Source organism: Nomascus leucogenys, chromosome 3 (assembly GCF_006542625.1).
Source record: "Nomascus leucogenys isolate Asia chromosome 3, Asia_NLE_v1, whole genome shotgun sequence".
Taxonomy (NCBI): Eukaryota; Metazoa; Chordata; class Mammalia; order Primates; family Hylobatidae; genus Nomascus; species Nomascus leucogenys.
Genome location: NC_044383.1, coordinates 32,722,725 through 32,741,899, shown reverse-complemented (window position 1 = coordinate 32,741,899; position 19,175 = coordinate 32,722,725). Strand labels below are relative to the sequence as shown.

Sequence of the window (19,175 nt, the reverse complement as noted above, 5' to 3'; positions counted from 1 at the left end):
CCTTTCAATGATATTTACTGCCTTCAAAAGAGATCTGGAGATAGGATTTCTACCATTTCTCCTAACTTTTATTGTTCTGTTACTTTTTCCTTTTTTGCCCATGTAAAATAGAATAATTAGCTGAATAATTACATGAATAATTAACCCTCTAACTCACTAACTGATATTCAAGTTACAATTTAGTTGTGATTTTTACTGCAACTTCCTGTAGTTCTTCTCAGAATTCAATGACTTCTAACCACAGAGTCAACTTTGTTGACTTTCAAATAATTTAACAGAGAAAGCATTCCCTGTGACCTCTGTTATAATATCATTTGGTCTCCTAAGCATTTATCCTAAGTTACAAGTACTAAATCTTTAACTTAAAATCCCTTTTTTTTTTTTTTTTGAGAGACATAGTATTGCTCTGTCGCCCAGGCTGGAGTGCAGTGGCACGATCTCGGCTTACTGCAACCTCCACCCCGCATATTCAAGTGATTCTCATACCTCAGGCTCCCGAGTAGCTAGGACTACAGGCATGTGCCACCATGCCCAACTAATTTTTGTATTTTTAGTAGAGACGGGGTTTCTCCACGTTGGCCAGGCTGGTCTTGAACTTCTAACCTCAGGTGATTCACCTCCCTCGGCCTCTGAAAGTGCTGGGATTACAGGTGTGAGCCACCGTGCCCGACCACTAAAAATCCCTTTTTAAGCAATTCAGGGGTTTTACATAAAGGGAAAATGGATATTGTTCAAGTGTAAAGAAAGCTATAATAAAAGGACAAAATGAAAGAGTACACACTGGAAAAAATAGCCTAAGAAAGAACAACTGTATTATTTAGCTTTGTTCAATGTCTCTTCTTTCTTTTAATAGGTATCAGTCCTACATCGCTATCTTGTGCAGATGAAGCCTTCTGATTTGTTAAAGAAAATGGTCTTGAAGAAAAAGGCCGAACAACCAGATGGCATTATTGATGACAGTCTTCATTTAGAACTTGAAAAGCAGGTATCCAGTGCTAGAAAGTCCCAAAGAGTACATAGAAGCATAACTGTTATCAGCTTCCTAACCATAGACTGATAATGTAGGCATTTCTGGATTTGGATACGAGATACATTCTAGCAAACATAATTTTAAAGCGAATGATATTTTTAATTTATCACTGTCATGAAATTCTTCCATAAATTTGAGAGTTGAAAATTTAGGTAAAAGGATGATTGTTGGTAATTTGCTTCCAAGAGTATTTTTTGTAGCCCTTTATTAGGGCAGTCGTGAGGTCATGAATCATGGTAAAAAGAATGCACTTGAGTTAGAAATGAGAAAGCCTAGTTTAGATGCTTGGCTTTTACTTACTGACCAGCTGGGTTAACTTGAACATACCCTTTATCCTTCCTGGGCAACTTTCCTAATGTGTAAATTGGAATGACATCTATGCTAGCTAATTCATAGGTGTTAATTTTATTCATTTCTCTAACAGGCATATTACCTGACCTACATTCTTCTTCATTTAGTCGGTGAAGTTAGTTGTTCTCATTCTTTTTCTTCTGGACAACGGGTAGGTAGTGTTTAGTGTTGTTGCTGCTGTTTTTAAATAGGTGTTACTGATGATGGAATGAGTGAGCATGCTTTATATAGGAGAAAACTATATAAAGTTTTCTTAATAAAAAGCTAATTGATTTTGCTATAAGAATTCCCATGTATACCAGAAAGAGGGGCATGATAGTGGTCTTGTAATCATATCATATTGAAAAGAATTGTTGGCCGGGCACCGTGGCTCACACCTGTAATCCCAGCACTTTGGGAGGCCAAGGCGGGTAGAGGTCAGGATCACTTGAGGTCAGGAGTTCAAGACCAGCCTGGCCAACATGGTGAAACCCCATCTCTACTAAAAATACAAAAAAATTAGCCAGGCATTGTGGCAGGTGTCTGTAATCCCAGCTATTCAGGAGGCTGAGGCAGGAGAATCGCTTGAACCCGGGAGGTGGAGGTTGCAGTGAGCTGAGATTGTACCACTGCACTCCAGCCTGGGCAACAAGAGTGAAACTCCAACTCAAAAAGAAAAGAATTGTCAGCAAATGTTAGTTCTGTTTCTTGGAGTGAAACTTAACGATTATACTTTGGCAGTAGTATAATATATTCATAAGATACCAACATCACCAAATATGAAGTGGTCTGGTGTTGTGCTGGACCCATATTGACTCCAGTAGAAATGGCAGTCAGGTGGCAGCAGGCTACACAGGAGGACTGCTACCATCTGTAGAGACCATGCAGTTTACATAGCATTTTCACGTAGCACTCTTTACCTAGGAACCTCCATGTAACCGAGAACAAAGGGCCTGCATCCCAATGGCCTTCCAAGGCATGTGCCGGGGGTTCAGATGTCCTTCATAGCTAAGGAGTGAAACTCTATATTGGCCACTCCCAGATTCTTTGGCTTGGGACTCCAATTACACATTCTTCTTAGACCATAGGTTCATTTTCAGAGTGTGCTTAAGTTATTGCTGTCAGCTGCATCTGCCATACAGCCAGCTTTTAGCTCGTTTCTTCCCATTTCTTTGCCATTCCCCTTTTGTTCCTTTAGAAATAACATTTGCCTTCAAAATTAAACTGATAGTAAGGCAGGCTACTTGAGAAATGCATTTCTAACATTCAGATTTTCATTTTGAATTATTCTATTCTTCCCATACTCCTGGGGAAAGTTCTTGCTTAATTCCTTTTATTTCATATCTTAACTACTCCAATTCCTGTTTTAAAACTTAGGCCGGACGTGCTGGGCGCCGTGGCTTACCCCTGTAATCCCAGCACTTTGGGAGGGTGCAGTGGGTGGATCACTTGAGGTCAGAAGTTCAAGACCAGCCTGGCCAACATGGTGAAACCCCCATCTCTACAAAAATACAAAAAGTTAGCCAGGCGTGTTGGTGCATGCATGTAATCCCAGCTACTCAGGAGGCTGAGACAGGAGAATTGCTTGAACCCAGGAGGCAGAGGTTGCAGTGAGGCAAGATTGTGCCATTACACTCCAGCCTGGGCGACAGAGCGAGACTTCATCTCAAAAAAAAAAAAAAAAAAAACCTTAGGCTGGACGTGGTGGCTCATGCCTGTAATCCCAGCACTTTGGGAGGCCAAGGCGGGCGGATCACTTGAGGTCAGAAGTTCGAGACCAGCCTGGCCAACATGATGAAACCCTGTCTCTACTAAAAATACAAAAAAAAAAATTAGCTGGGCATGGTGGCAGACACCTGTAATCCCAGCTACTCTGGAGGCTGAGGCAGGAGAACTGCCTGAACCCAGGAGGTGGAGGTTGCAGTGAGCTGAGATCACACCACTATACTCCAGCCTGGGCAACAGAGGGAGACTCTACCTCAAAAAAAAAAAAAAAAAAAAAAAAAAAAAAAATAGTATCTCCTAGACATAATAGAAAAGACACAAGACTGGTTCTTATGTTTTTATAAATGCTATTGTGTATAAAACTGTGTTTGCGGTTGGGCACAGTGGCTCACGCATGTAATCCCAGCACTTTGGGAGGCCGAGGTGGGTGGATCACATGAGATCAGGAGTTCGAGACCAGCCTGACCAACGTGGTGAAACCCTGTCTCTACTAAAAATACAAAAATTAGCCGGGCGTGGTGGTGGGCACCTGTAATCCCAGCTACTGGGGAGCCCGAGGCGGGAGAATTGCTTGAACCCGGGAGGCGAAGGTTGCAGTGAGCTGAGATCACACCATTGCACTCCAGCCTGGACAACAGGAGCAGAACTCTGTCTCAAAAAAAAAAAGTGTTTGCTTTTCTGATTGGAAGCTAATACAGTCATCTGTCTGTAATGTTCTTACATGGTTTTTATATTTCATACCTTTTTTTTTTTTTTTGAGACGGAGTCTTGCCCTGTCACCCAGGCTAGAGTGCACTAGCACAATCTTGGCTCACTGCAACCTCTGCCTCCCAGGTTCAAGCGATTCTCCTGCCTTAGCCTCCCAAGTAGCTGAGATCACAGGTGCCTGCCACCACACCTGGCTAATTTTTGTACTTTTAGTAGAGACGGAGTTTCACCATGTTGATCATGTTGCTCTCGAACTCCTGACCTTGTGATCCGCCCACCTCGGCCCCCCAAAGTGCTGGGATTACAGGCGTGATCCACCATGCCGGCTATAAATTACTTTTTATGATTAAAAAAGTCAGTGACTGGGCATGGTGGCTCATGCCTGTAATCCCAGCACTTTGGGAGGCTGAGTCAGGAGGATCACTTGAGCCCAGGAGTTCAGGAGCAGCCTGGGCAATGCCATCTCTATTTAAAAAAAAAAAAAAAATTAGTGATTATTGTAAAACTTATATAAAGTAAAAACTGAAAGACTCCTACAATCCAGTGCCCTCCTGTAAATTTCTTCACAATTTACTAATATATTACATATAATATACTAGCAATTATTTTAACAAAAATGGAATCATAGTATTAGTATCATTTGCAACTTCCTTTTTTTCCTCTTTAAAAAAAATTTTTTTTTTTTTTTTTTTTTTTTGAGACAGAGTCTTGCTCTGTCACCCAGGCTGAAGTGCAGTGACACGATCTCAGCTCACTGCAACCTCTGTCTCCTGGGTTCAAGCGATTCTCCTGCCTCAGCCTCCCGAGTAGCTGGGACTACAGACATGCGCCACGACGCTGGCCAATTTTTGTATTTTTAGTAGAGATGGGGTTTCATCATGTTGGCCAGGCTGGTCTTGAACTCCTGACCTCAAGTGATCCACCCACCTCAGCCTCCCAAAGTGCTGATACTACCGGTGTGAGCCACTGTGCCCGGCCTCCTCTTTAAGACATTAGCACTTGGCTGGGCGCAGTGGCTCACAACTGTAATACTAGCACTTTAGGAGGACAAGGCATGCAGATGGCTTGAGCCCAGGAGTTCAAGACCAGCCTAGGCAACATAGCAGAATGCCGCCTTTACAAAAAAAAAAAAAAATTAACCGGGCATGGTGACACATGCCTGTAGTCCCAGCTACTTGGGAGGCTGAGGCAGGAGGAACACCTGAGCCTGAGGAGGTCGAGGCTGCCATGCACTGTGGTCATGCCACTGCCCTCCAGCCTGGGTGACAGAGTGAGACCCTGTCTCAAAAAAATATATAAAAAATCAAATATTAGCACTTCTGTCTAATAACTATAGTATTTTGAAGCCTTTATTGATAAACAGTATGTTTTTTGTGATTACACATAGTGTTAATATGAACATGCTTATTCATATATCTTTGCCCACTTCTGCAAGCATAGCCATAAGGTAAATTCCTAGAAGTAGAATTGTTAGATCAAAGTTTATAAATATTTCAAATTTTAATTATTTTAAATAGCTATTATCACATTTTCATCCCAGAAAGTGTTCATTTACATTCTCACCAAGTATATGTGAGAGAACTGCTTAGGTCTATACATTTCTAAAATTTAAGATGCATAATTTTTCAAAGAATTGAGTATGAACCTCTATTAATGAAAGGTTTTCTTGTTCTTATAGAAAAAAAAAATAGGGCCAGGTGTGGTGGCTCATGCCTGTAATCCAACACTTGGGGAGGCAGAGACAGGAGGATTGCTTGAGCCTAGGAGTTTAAAACCAGCTTAGGCAACATAGCAAGATACTGTCTCCACAAAAAATCAAAAACAAAAACTAGCTAAGTGTGGTGGCACGTACCTGTAGTCCCAGCTACCCAGAAGACTGAGATGGGAAGATTACTTGAGCCTAAGAGTTCAAAGCTGCAGGGAGCTATGATCCCACCATTGCACTCCAGCCTGGATAACAGGGCAAGACTCTATCTCTTTTTTTTTTTTGAGATGAAGTCTCACTCTGTCGCTCAGGCTGGAGTGCAGTGGCGCAGTCTCAGCTCACTGCAAGCTCTGCCTCCCGGGTTCATGCCATTCTCCTGCCCCAGCCTCCCGAGTAGCTGGGACTACAGGTACCCGCCACCACGCCTGGCTAATTTTTTTGTATTTTTAGTAGAGATGGGGTTTCACCATGTTAGTGAGGATGGTCTTAATCTCCTGACCTCGTGATCTGCCCACCTCAGCCTCCCAAGGTGTTGGGATTACAGGCATGAGCCACCGTGCCCGGCCGACCCTATCTCTTAAAAAAAAAAAAGTCGCAAACTGATTTGCTATAAGAATTCCCATATATACCAGAAAGAGGGGCATGATAGTGGTCTTATAATCATGTCATATTGAAAAGATTATTTGTCAGCAAGTGTTAGCTCTGTTTGTTGGAGTGGAACTTAACCATTATACCTTGGCAACAGTATAATATATTCTTAGATACCAACATCACCGAATATCAAATGCGCCAGTATTGTGCTGGCGAGTCGCAGTGGCTCATGCTTGTAATCTCAACACATTGGGAGTCTGAAGTGGGAGGATCACTTGAAGCCAGGCATTTGACACTAGCCTTGGCAACAAAGTGAGACCCTGTCTCCACAAAAAAATTTAAAAATTAAAAAAAAATTGGCGGCCGGGCGCGGTGGCTCACGCTTGTAATCCCAGCACTTTGGGAGGCCGAGGCGGGTGGATCACGAGGTCAGGAGATCGAGACCAGGTGAAACCCCGTCTCTACTAAAAATACAAAAAATTAGCCGGGCGTGGTGGCGGGCGCCTGTAGTCCCAGCTACTCGGGAGGCTGAGGCAGGAGAATGGTGTGAACCCGGGAGGCGGAGCTTGCAGTGAGCCGAGATCCTGCCACTGCACTCCAGCCTGGGTGACAGAGCGAGACTCCATCTCAAAAAAAAAAAAAATTGGCTGGGCGCGGTGGCTCACACCTGTAATCCTAGCACTTTGGGAGGCTGAGGCAGGTGGATCACCTGAGGTCGGGAGTTAGAGACTAGCCTGGCCAACGTGGCAAAACCTGTCTCTACTAAAAATATAAAAATTAGCTGGGTGTGGTGGTGCACACTTGTAATCCCAGCTACTCAGGAGGCTGAGGCAGAGAATCACTTGAACCTGGGAGCCAGAGGTTGCAGTGAGCTGAGATCGCACCACTGCACTTCAGCCTAGGTGACAGAGCAAAACTCTGTCTCAAAAAAAAAAAAAAAAAAAAAAAAAGAACTGGTCATGGTGGTGCATGCCTGTAATCCTAGCTAATCAGGAGGCTGAGACTGGAGGAGCACTTGAGCTGGGGAGTTCAAGGGTGCAGTGGGCTATAATTGTGCCACTGCACTCCAGCCTGGCACCAGAGCCAGATCCCATTTCTTTAAAAAATTTTTTTATTTTTATTTTTTAAAAAAGGCTAGCTGTTTTCTGAATATTTTGTTAGAGAGTATGTTAAAGGAAGGACTCTTTAAATTTCTGAGTACTATATTACCTAGTTAGAGCTCTGGGGTTAATTTTCATTAATGCGAGTTAATGCATAGCAAAACAACTTTTGTTAGAGTGTATATTTTTTAAACTAGTAATCTTACTGTCATGGAAGCAACTTTCACTGATACAACTACTGTTATGTTGGATAGTTAACATCAGTCATTGCTAACAGGAATAATAGATTTTTAAATGATTTAGTTGTTCTAGCTGCATAATTTCTTCTTTGTTAATTTGTAATGCTTCAGAATTGTTTTCATCCCTTGCATTTGTTTTGCACAGAAACACTTTGTGCTACTCTGTGGGGCTTTGGAAAAGCATGTTAAATGTGATATTAGGGAAGATGCAAGACTTTTTTACAGAACTAAGGTAAGTGTGTTTTTTCTTTTTTTCTTTTTTTTCCCTAATCTTGGTTCCGTTAATATTTAAGGATAGAAGCATACAGGCCTATATTCAGAAAAAGAACATATAAGGCTAGGCATGGTGGCTCATGCCTGTAATCCCAATACTTTGGGAGGCTGAGACAGGAGGATTGCTTCAAGCCAGGAGTTCAAGACCAGCCTGGGCAACATAGCAAGTCTCTATCTCTACAAAAATTTTGAAAAATAGCCAGGCATGGTGGCATGCACCTGTAATTCTGGCTACTTGGGAGGCTGAGGTAGGAGGATCACTGGAGCCTAGGAGTTTGAGGTTGCAGTGAGCTATGAACACACATGGCACTCCAGCCTGGGAGATAGAGTAGGACTCTGTCTCAGAAAAAAAAGAAACATGTAAGATTGGAAATAGGACTTTCTCTTTTAATAGCAGAAATCAGCTCCTGCTAAATTAGTGTAGCTAAATTAAAAGTGAAAGGAAAAAAATCTCAAAGCAAATACACTTTTCACTTTACTTTGTGTTCTGAAACTCCTGACACCCAAGAAGAAAAATACTTCTAGTACTAATGATACATATTTTTCCCCATTACACAAATTAAAATTTTCATGCTTAAGTTACCATCAAGGATTGAAGCATTATTTAAATAAATATATAAGTTATGAAACAGTGGCTTTGAAATTTTATGATGGTTGAAAAGTTGTTTTATTCATAGAGTACAAATAGATTAGCTGTTATTCTTTGAATGTTTCATTGAAGAATATATTAAAGGAAGGAGTCTTCAAATCTTTTTTTTTTTTTTGAGACGGAGTTTCACTCTTGTTGCCTAGGCTGGAGTGCAGTGGCACAAATTCGACTCACTGCAACCTCCGCCTCCCAGGTTCAGGTAATTCTCCTGCCTCACCCTCCCAAGTAACTGGGATTACAGGCACCTGCTACCATGCCCAGCAATTTTCTTTTTTGTATTTTTAGTAGAGACGGGGTTTCACCATGTTGTCCAGGCTAGTCTCGAACTCCTGACCTTGTGATCCGCCTGCCTTGGCATCCCAAAGAGCTGGGATTAGAGGTGTGGGCCACTGCACCTGGCCAGGAGTCTTCAAATCTTTGGGTCATACAACACCTAGTCTGAGCTCTAGGGTGGAAATGATTCAGCACTAAGCTTGCTAAGCTTTTTTTCTTAAAGGTTTTATATACTCAAAGACAGTAGAAAAGCCAAATATATGAGTATGGAGTAGGAAAGTAATGTTAGTATTAATAGAATGATTTGACAGTTTTTCCTGAAACATAAAATCAGACAGTTTTAAAATACTTTTTTCTAAATACAAAAATGAGCCAGGTGTGGTGGTGCGTGCTTGTAGTCCCAGCTACTCAGGAGGCTGAGGAAGGAGAATCCCTTGAACCCAGGAGGCAGAGCTTGCAGTGAGCTGAGATCTCGACACTGAACTCCAGCCTGGGCGACAGAGCAAGACTCTGTCTCAAAAAATAATATAAATTAAATAAAATAAAAATACTTTTTTCTAAGGATTTTTTTATTCCAAGATTATCTTTTAGCTTTGGTAATGTAATACAAAGCTGATTCTTTTTGCCTCTTGTCTTTGGGTAGTCATTGAATGTGAAGCCTCAGCTTTGTAACTTAATATCTTACATTAATTAGCTGCAAAGGTTAGTCATTTAAACGATACCCATTCGGATTTAGTATATGTATTTATTTTAGTAAATTTAAGTTAAATACAAAAATAAGCAACTAATGAAGTTATCAGATTTCTGATTTGCAGATACATGTAGGGGATAGCTCTTTCCCCAAGAGTAGAACTCTAGTTTCAGAAGCACATTCTTTTGAGCATTCATTGACCAGAATTCCTGGCCTGTAGAACTTGGTGGTGGCTACTACTGTCAGACATGCTAAAAGGGGACCACCCAAGTTTTGTGTTTCTTAAAGATAGGGGCTTGGCACAGATTGTTGCCAGTGCTTCTACTTAAAGTGGAAAGCAACACAGTGGTCTGTGGAAATTGCTTCAAGGGATGGTCCTGCAGAAATAGGTGAGTTGCCTGCCTCTCCAAAAGCCTCTATTACAGAAAAGTTGGTGATTGTTTTGGAGAAATTTAATTTGCTGAACTGTGGATGAAGAAAAAAGCATAGATTATAATTTACTTTATAAATTTAAAGCTGCTGTAAAATTCCTGACTTGTTTAAAACACTTTTCTCAAGCAGTTATGTTCAATAGCTAATTGAGAATCTCTAGAGTGATAGAGTTTGGTTTTTGTGGTAAAGTTTCAGTTTTGCACAGACACTTGCTACTCCAAATGTAGGAAAATACTAGGTATTTAAAGGGGATTCATAGTACTTGGGCACAAACACGGAGAGGAGTAACAGTGAATTTTGGATCTTCTGATAATGTGGAGAGGGACAAATAAACATTTTTTTAATGGCCTTGATCCTTTCAAAGGGAAGCTGGGAAGGGAAGGCATGGAACAGCCAAAGCCTTGGGCCCTGTTGACACAGACCACCCTTCAGCTTCTCTATCTGGTTGTTCAAAAGCCAGCAAGTTAAAGTTAAGTTCCTTTGAAGGCAGAGAATGTGTTTTGGGGGATGATCTTTAATAACAGGAAAATTAAATCATAAGCATTCAATAGTTTAGATTATGATGATAAAGGAAAGTCTTATTAATTACTATGATTTGAAATCTCCTTCAAAAGATGAGTAGTTTATTTTCTCTTTGTTGACAGAAATCAAATTGAGTTGTTGAGTGTGGGCCTGTTGCAGCTGTCAGATATTTTGTGTAGTGTTAAGCTGATTGTAGGTGAGGATGTTTTAATCCGATCCCTTTTCCTGTTTTTGATATTTTTAAGGTGAAAGACTTGGTCGCTAGGATACATGGAAAATGGCAGGAAATAATCCAGAACTGTCGGCCTACTCAGGTGTCATTTTGTTATACAATTTCATGTATTCTTAATAGTTTTGCTGAATGGCACTCTTCATACTGTTTGAAATAAAATAGAGTATAACAGTGTACTTGCTTCTAGTTATCTTAAGATAAACTGAAAATGCCAGTATAGTACATGGTTTGTAATTTTTTTAGTTTTTATTTGCTTTATATTCATTAATTTATTTCCAGAAGTGGTTGAGCCCATTTAAAAATATTACATTGCATCAAATGGAGGTTATTCGATTAAGAGCATTTTTGAGGCAGATCTATTGAGATAGAATTCACATACCATAGATTTTACCCACTTAATATGTACAGTGGCTTTTAATACATTGACAGAGTGAAGAACATTGCCACAGTCTAATTTTAGAACATTTTCATCACCCCAAAAAGAAATCCCATACCCATTAGCAGTCATTCATTCCCCTTTCCTCTACTACCTTGGTTCCCCTCCTGACTCCTCCCAAATCCTAGGCAAACACTAATCTACTTTCTGTCCCTATAGATTTCCCTATTCTGGACATCGGTAAATGAGATATACTATGTAATCTTTTGTAATTGGCTGCTTTCAGTTAATATAATGATAAGTGAATCCATGTTATAGCATGTACGTCCCTTCTATTGCCAAATAATTTTCCACTGTATGGATATGTCACATTTATTTATCTACTTATTAGACATTTGTATTGTTTTCACATTCTGGCTATTACAAATAATATTTCCATGAACATTTGTATGCAAGTTTTTATATGACTATGTGTTCTCAAATGAAACATTTGAAAAGGAAGTCAAATTGCTGGGCCATATGGTAATTCTATGTTAAGTGTTTTAAGAAACTACCAGACTGTTTTCCAAAGTGACTGCATCATTTTGCATTCCCACTAGAATGTCTGAGGTTTCTAATTTCTCCATATTCTCACCAACACTTGTTTTTACTAAAGCCATAGTAGGGAGTAGGGAAGTAGAGTCTCATTGTGGTTTTAGTTTGCATTTCCCTAATGATTAATGGTGTTAAACATCTTCTCATATGCCTATTGGTCATTTGTATAGCTTTTTTGCAGAAATGTCTATTCAGATCCTTTGCCCATTTTTTTTCATCCCATACTTCATTTCAAAAAGCCTATTTTTGAATATAGTTATTTGTCTTTTTATTATTGAGTTGTATGTTCTGGATACAAATCCCTTATTAGAGATATAATTTGTAAATATTTTCTTCCATTCTGTGTTGCCTTTCCTTTATTTTTATTTATTATGTATATATCTCACTTTTTTTGATGTTATGTCTAAGGAGTCTTTGCCTAAGAGGGACATTTTTTTTAACACCTGCTAGTAAGTGTGCTAGCCTGCTTGTTTACAGAGTAACTGGCATAGGATTGTCTAAAATGACGCTTCTCAAATTTTAAAGTACATAGGAATCAACTAGGAACTTGGTGAAATATGGATTCTGACTCATAGGTCTGGAGTGAGAACTGAGATATTCTGTACTTCTTTTCTTTTTTTAATTTTTTTTTATTTTTGAGACGGAATCTTGCTCTGTCGCCCAGACTAGAGTGCAGTGGTGCAATCTCGGCTCACTGCAAGCTCCGCCTCCTGGGTTCACACCATTCTCCTGCCTCAGCCTCCTCAGTAGCTGGGATTACAGGCGCCCACCACCACACCCAGCTAATGTTTTTGTATTTTTTAATAGAGACGGGGTTTCACTGTGTTAGCCAGGATGGTCTCGATCTCCTGACCTCGTGATCCGCCCGCCTCGGCCTCCCAGAGTGCTGGGATTACAGGCATGAGCCACCGCGCCCGGCTGATATTCTGTACTTCTAACAAGTTATCAGATTGATGCCAATGCTGCTGCTTCAGGGACTAAACTTTGAGTAGCCAGGGCCTAGAAGTTGCTTATATTTTATATCAAAATAATAGGAACACTGAATATTAAGTAGATAAAGCAATCTCTCTATTTTAAGTCTTTGAGAAATCTTATATTTATGTTTTGTTGTTTTTGTATTTGTTTCTAACCTTAATAGATTTTCTTTTAATGCTGGTCGTGTACTGATGTGGTATTAAAACGGAAAACAATTTAATAGCAAAACTATACTAATCAGCTTAACATTATTTAATCTGCTTAACTAAGTCCCTCCATGTGTGCAGTGGTGAGAAAAACATCCTGCACGTATTTTATACTGTTTTTTATTGTTTGACCACTAAATGTGAAATTTGAATCTGATTACCATATATTTTCAGAGAAGTCAATATAAAGATTTTATTACTTGTCTTATCAAAACCCATTGTCTGATGATTAGTAGTTTTATAAGGATTAATTCATAATGTGATTAAATTTTGCTTTACCCTCTTTTTTCTCCTTCCCTTTTTTAGGGGCAGCTTCATGACTTCTGGGTACCAGATTCTTAATAGGAGTTGCAGCAGCAAAAACATGAACCAAGAGAAATTCAATAAGAGCCTTTCCTAGAGGAGTAGAAAGGATTATTATAGAATCCAATGAATGCCAAGAAAATGTACAGCAAATGTGCCACTTGAATATCTAGTATGAAGCTGGTAATGAAGAAATTGCCATTTCTGAAGCAGATATGAAATATGATCTGCTTAATTGTTAAGGCAACTGACCTTTCTAAAGTGCAGAGTCTTATTAAAAGATGGGAGGGGTAGAAGCAGAATAATAGTCACATGTGTAACCTGCCCCAGTTAACTCCTTTTGTTAAATTATAAGCCAATTATCTTTTTTAGATAGTAATTTTGTCACTTGGATAATCACAGGAAATATATAAGAAAAGAGCTTGGACTAACTTGAGAAGTTGGACATGGAAAGCAAGACCAAGTTCCAGTTGGGTTTAATTTTCCCTCTTGTTTATTTTTGGACACAAAGGGAATGCTTAAAACTGAGTTTAGTAATAAAAAGCATAAATCTTTTCTGTAACTTTTATAAACCACAGGGAGGTTTCAATCCATGCATTTTCCTTCATTACTCAAGATTATAAATCTGTTTTTAAAATACATTTAAACAGTTGAGAAACAAAAGTTTGGTATGTTGTCAGATCCCCTTAAGAGGAAGAGGTTAAGCTGTAAAGTAGGGGCCCTGTTTTGATGCCAGAACATTCATATGCAGTTTGTTCTGGATTTCTTTTAAATGCATGTATTTTAAATACTGGTTAAATCTTAGAATATTGGCTATATCTTAGAATTCTGGCTCTTGGTAACCATATTACAGAAGTCTATATTGTAAAAGCCTAAAGATCTGGACAAGTTTCCAACAACCTTGTTTCCATGAGTGTATAATTTTGGCAGACACCTGAATTCTTTGGGACACTGTGTCTGTGTGTATGTGTGTGTGTGTGTGTGTGTGCGCGCGCGCACGCGCGCGCTCTTGTATCTTGAAGTTGTTGCACTTCAAAACCACAGCTGCTTTAAATTCTTAAACACTGGAAAGCCATCCTTTGGTTTAAATGGTAGAGGGTTAGTGGAAGTGCACATGTTGGTTTTAGCCCAGGGGTAGTAACAAACCCTTACTAGCCAACTAGAAAATTATTTTGTTGACTAGATGTCCCTTTTAGGAGGGTTTGTTTCCTGAAAGAATGCCAACTTTTTTTGTTGTTCTTTCAGTATTGGCTTGAGTGACCTGTTCTCCTGAGTGCTCTAGTGTCTCCAGTTGTGGGGGGAAAGATGATGGAGGGGAACGGAAACTGGACTTGATGTTTGCGGTTTGAGAGGCAAGAAAATAAAATAACTTTCTACCTCCAAATTGAGGCTTAGGAGTAAAAAGCATTTTGTCTTAAATTTATTATTTAAAATAGCATCAGTAACTTTTGAGCTCATGTCAATCAAGCATTGGCAGTCAAAGATTTTATAGGGAAGACTAAGTAAATCCAGTTTCCAAGAACCTAAACTGATTGAGGCTCCAAGAGTCAGACCAACAAAAGTTTTATTCTGTGTTGTTTACTGGTAAGAATATTATCTTGATACTACCTCTCAAGGGTATTGTTACAAAATGCCACTTATGGTTAAAGAGATAGATACAAAGAGTTCTATTTGACAGAAGCTTGAAACTCTGGCATCTATCTGCCCAAGGATGGGGGCTTTCATTCTGTAATTTAATCCTTTGTAGATACATTATTTGCGTGTAATTTTATACGTGTTCATATTTTTCTCATTTTGCATTGTGTAAAGTGTACAAAATCTCAAAGTATAAAATACTGCTTATATTGCTTGTAATTTACAGTGTGTAAATATTTTCTAATTGTGTACATTAATGGGGGGACAAGTGGGTTATTCAGGTTTTTTTTTAATGACCCTTTTGTATTGCAGTTTCAACAGATAACTGCCTATCAAATTTAAAACCACTTTGATACATTTTTATTTAACAGCTCCAATAAGAAAAAAATCTCTATTTTCAATTATATTTCTCCTTTAGAAAAAAATACTTCATGGTCCCTTTAAAATAAATGGCCAGACCTCAGTTTAGGCCCTTGTATTTATGACTCTGGTAGAGGTCTTCAGACTCCAGGTCATAGTCTAGTCAGTATTTGCATTTGGGTTCTCATGAAAATTTTGTGACTCTCTTTTAGCACAAGTAGCCCATGGTTTTTCTGCCAAATCAAGTATTTTACTTCTCCCTTGAGTACCCATGCTTTGTCTCCCTCCTGCTGCTATTGCCCAGTGAATGGGATGGTAGAGAGGGAGAAATATTCATTGCACAGAGAATGTCAGGCCACTTTGGGGACTTGGCAAACAAAGCTTGCACTGAGTGGTGGTGTGTTTGGCAATATTACTGTGCCAAAAATCACCTTGTCTAATTTTATGGATATGTATGGCAAACTTATTACCCTTCTTGCAAGCTGCACATTAAGGTACTTGTGTTTATGCTTTTGTGTGTAACTGTTTGCCTTTTCTAACTGTTTTTCTTGTTACTGAAAATATAATTCTACTACTTTTATCACATTAAGAGGCTCTCCATGCACAAAATGCATTGATGTAGCCGTAAAGTAACAGCATTTGTACATTTTCTATCTCCTGACGGCAGTGGTGCCTTTGTCACCTTTTGGAAGGTTTGCATTTTGTTTCTGCTTTCAAGCACAAATAGTAGCTTGCTTTCAACTTCACAAAAATCTCCTCAAATGTAAAAGATACAAAATGGCGTGTTATCATCCAGGCTTAGTTGGAGTATTTGCATTTTTATTTTTATCAAAACAAATATAATTGGTGGGGGACTGGCCAGTAATAATGTGTGGCATCTTTAAGCCAAGGGTAATTTTTAAATTAAAAATGAAAATTTTAAGAGGTAGCCCATCAAACAAGCTACTGAGTTGGAGAATTAGGGGATGACTGTGGTGGTTTGTCGCTAAGGAGGCAACAGTAGGGTCCAGGCGGCTGGGCATGTAGAGCAGTTAGCATGATCTGTGGTTATTCCTTACTCATGAACAGTGTCGGCATACCTCATTATCTGTGCATTTGTTTTTCCTGGGCAGTCCTGTCAGCCAGTTAATCCACCAGCTCTTAGGCAGTAAATACAGATTTTTTTCTTTCCTTTTATTTTTTTAAAGATTTTATACTACATCTTGTTAAAGTCCTATGAATATGTGTGTGTGTGCTATTAAAACTGCTTTTTCTCAGTTTGAACGTGTGTTTGGTAATATTTGTTTGGGAGTCGGGGAGGCTAAGTTATCTGGAATGCCCTGTTCCCTCAGCCCACCCCAGTCCCCTGGCTTTTAAACATTTCTTCTTGCTTTGGATTGTCCAGTTTTTTAGCTTGATGTCTCCTGTTTCTGGAAAACATAAAGCCATCATTGTACACAGTTCACTTTTATGTAACCCAGTTAATTGCTGTATACTTTGCAATCAGGAATTCAGTAATCTCATTCTTACCTCATTCACTATGTTCATTCCACCATTCATTCTAACAATTGAGTCTCAACTACATACTAGGCACTCTTTTTAGGATTCAGTAAGGATTTGATGGTGAGCAACATAGAACCCTCATGAATCTTACCTCCTGGTATCCAGGTTAAAATACTTTCTGTTCTTGGGCAAAGAGAATTAGAAACAAATACCCTTAACCTGACTCCCTTGTTCTTGAGCCCAGGACCAAGAAAGAAGAAGCTGTACAATGCAGAAGCAGGGCTTGAGATCACCTCCAACCTGCCAGGCAGATACAGTTCTGGGTATGCCAACTTGGGAGGTAGAGGTTGAAACCTCATAGGAGAAACTTTGGAGCCCATAGAAGGCCTAGGCATTGTCAGAGGCCTTGAGTTCCAAAACCATACCAGTATTTCTCCCTTCTGACAGGCTGGCTAGAAAGAGACTAAACGGGAGCATTTTTCTCTGACAGTGGGGCGGAGGGATGAGGGGATGACAGCCCAGGAAGAAGCAGAGACATTGCCATAAGTACTTACTAGAGGGCAGGCAGCACAGCCTTATGCAAGTTAACGGCCTTGACCTTGCCCCAAGGCCTGACCTCAGATCCCAGATTCATCACACTAGCCTTTTGATCTTCGCCAAATTACTTAAACTCACTGTTTCCTCCTCTGTTAAAAGGAATAATAATAGTGTGTACCTCAGGGTTTGTGAGGACTAAGCGAGCTAATGTATGAAAAGTGCCTAGTACAGTGCCTGGCATATAGCAAGAACTCAGCAGGCCGGGCGCGGTGGCTCAAGCCTGTAATCCTAGCACGTTGGGAGGCTGAGGCGGGCAGATCACGAGGTCAGGAGTTCGAGACCATCCTGGCCAACATAGTGAAACCCTGTCTCTACTAAAAATACAAAAAAAATTAGCAGGGCGTGGTGGCGGGCGCCTGTAGTCCCAGCTACTCGGGAGGCTGAGGCAGGAGAATGGCGTGAACCCGGGAGGTGGAGCTTGCAGTGAGCCGAGATGGTGCCACTGCACTCCAGCCTGGGGGACAGAGCCAGACTCTGACTCAAAAAAAAACAAAAAAAAAAAACTCAGCAAATGCTTGCTGCTCTAACGAGGCTTTTCTCTGATGACAGATTTGATCTTAAGCAGACACTTCAGGGTGTACTGACATCTGAGCAAACCATATCTCCAAAAATTATAGTTGTAAGTGTGCCATATTTCTTTGGATACCGAGAGCTCCAGAGGCTTCTCTGTCCAGCTATCTCTGCTGATTTTTTTTTATTAAAATTTCCACTTTTTAAAAAAGCCAGCATGCTAAAGCTGAGAAATTGGTGATGGGTGGTGGTTTTCCAGCATTTGTGGAAATGTCCTGACACTCCCTTTCCCTTACTAGCCATTCCCTAGGCTGGAGTCAAGAGAGGGCAAACCAGAAGGCCCAGCTTTGGGTCTGACTCCAAGACGACTGGCTGGGAGGAAAACTTAACAGGCAAAACAGGCTTCTGAGGCACAGTGGAATAGTGAGACTTCTGCATTGTTGCACTGGTGACAGCCCCTATAGAAGAAGCACCTCAGCTGTATATATGGCCAAAATAAAGATCACACCACCTAAAGAGAAAGTGCTGGGCAAACCAGAGATGGAGATGGCAAAGCAGGAACAGAAATGCCGCCACATTGAACAGGAAGCAGGACAACTTGACTAGGCCAGAGTTCTCTTGCTTCAGGGAACCTGCTCAAGTTTCAGGAATTCATACCCACCCCCTTCACCTAGGATCCCTGCTACAGTAAGTAACTGTTCTGTGCAAAGTGGAGCTAAACTCTGGTGTGTAAGTGGCTGACAATCACTGCTGAAGACGGCCAGCACTACCCTCAGCCACTTTCTTACAGCAAAGTTGGGGAAAATAGACTAGCAAAAACAAAACTCATACTTTTCTGTGTGTGTGAAGTTCTCCAGAAGGTTTCCAAATGGAATCCTCTCACAGCCACCCTGTGAAGCAGCCAGGGTAGTGACCTTATGGATGAGTGACAGCCTGTTCAAAGAATGACCTCCCTGTGTCCCAGGATGCAGATTTATGGCTGGGTTAGGGTTAATTTCTTTATTTGATTTCCAGTTTTCTTTTCCACTGTCTGTCAGTATTCCCCCGTTCTTATTTTATCCACTGGATTTGCAGAGAGACGTACTGTCAAATCAAAAGGGCTTCCTATGGACAGCTCCATTAATTGCTTTTACATCTGATACTCTCATTAGGTTTAGAGATTTCACTGGGAGGATAGCAGAAGGAAATGGATTGTGGTCTGGTATCAAAAGTACTGAAGTAACTGCCCAGTGATCATCGAAATCACACATTTTGCTCATTTAGCAATGTCTGAGTTTGCCATCAGCACCTCAGAGGAGCAAAGCTTGGCTCATAAAGTGAAGGTGAGTGATACTGAGCCTACCACACTGGCCTCGCCACCTCCAGAGGTATCTGAAGTCAGCACTGCAGGTTCTGTGAACATTTGGGAAGCTGTGCCTCTTAGCCCCCTGGACCCCTACAGTTTAATTGCTCTCCTATCTGCTACTGAGGGACCAGCAGTCTTCCTACCCTGCCTCCACTGTTACCACCAACCCACTTTTTGATAAGGACTGCAGATTTGTCTTAGCCCTGCCTTTACTGGTCTTCCCAGCTCAGACGTCCTTACTCAGTCCATCATCTCTTTCAGGATTTTCTTCTGTGGTCTTTTTCAAACTACT

At 40.4% G+C, this 19,175-nt stretch overlaps 1 protein-coding gene across 3 annotated transcripts in view; it reads left to right on the top strand.

The window, feature by feature from the left end:
* SLF2 (SMC5-SMC6 complex localization factor 2) overlaps positions 1 to 16,212 on the top strand; it is a 54,557-nt gene extending 38,345 nt beyond the window's left edge. For 2 of the 3 annotated variants that reach the window (XM_003255346.3, XM_030808384.1), the window contains exons 16-20: positions 854 to 985; positions 1,455 to 1,532; positions 7,574 to 7,660; positions 10,514 to 10,582; positions 12,958 to 16,212. In XM_003255346.3, coding sequence (XP_003255394.1) covers positions 854 to 985; positions 1,455 to 1,532; positions 7,574 to 7,660; positions 10,514 to 10,582; positions 12,958 to 12,993 — 402 coding nt within the window. In that variant the 3' untranslated portion in view covers positions 12,994 to 16,212. Of the gene's footprint in view, positions 1 to 853; positions 986 to 1,454; positions 1,533 to 7,573; positions 7,661 to 10,513; positions 10,675 to 12,957 lie in introns of those variants that run through there. The other variant, XM_012505729.2, reaches the window with a different exon arrangement.
* The last annotated feature ends 2,963 nt before the right edge of the window (positions 16,213 to 19,175 follow it).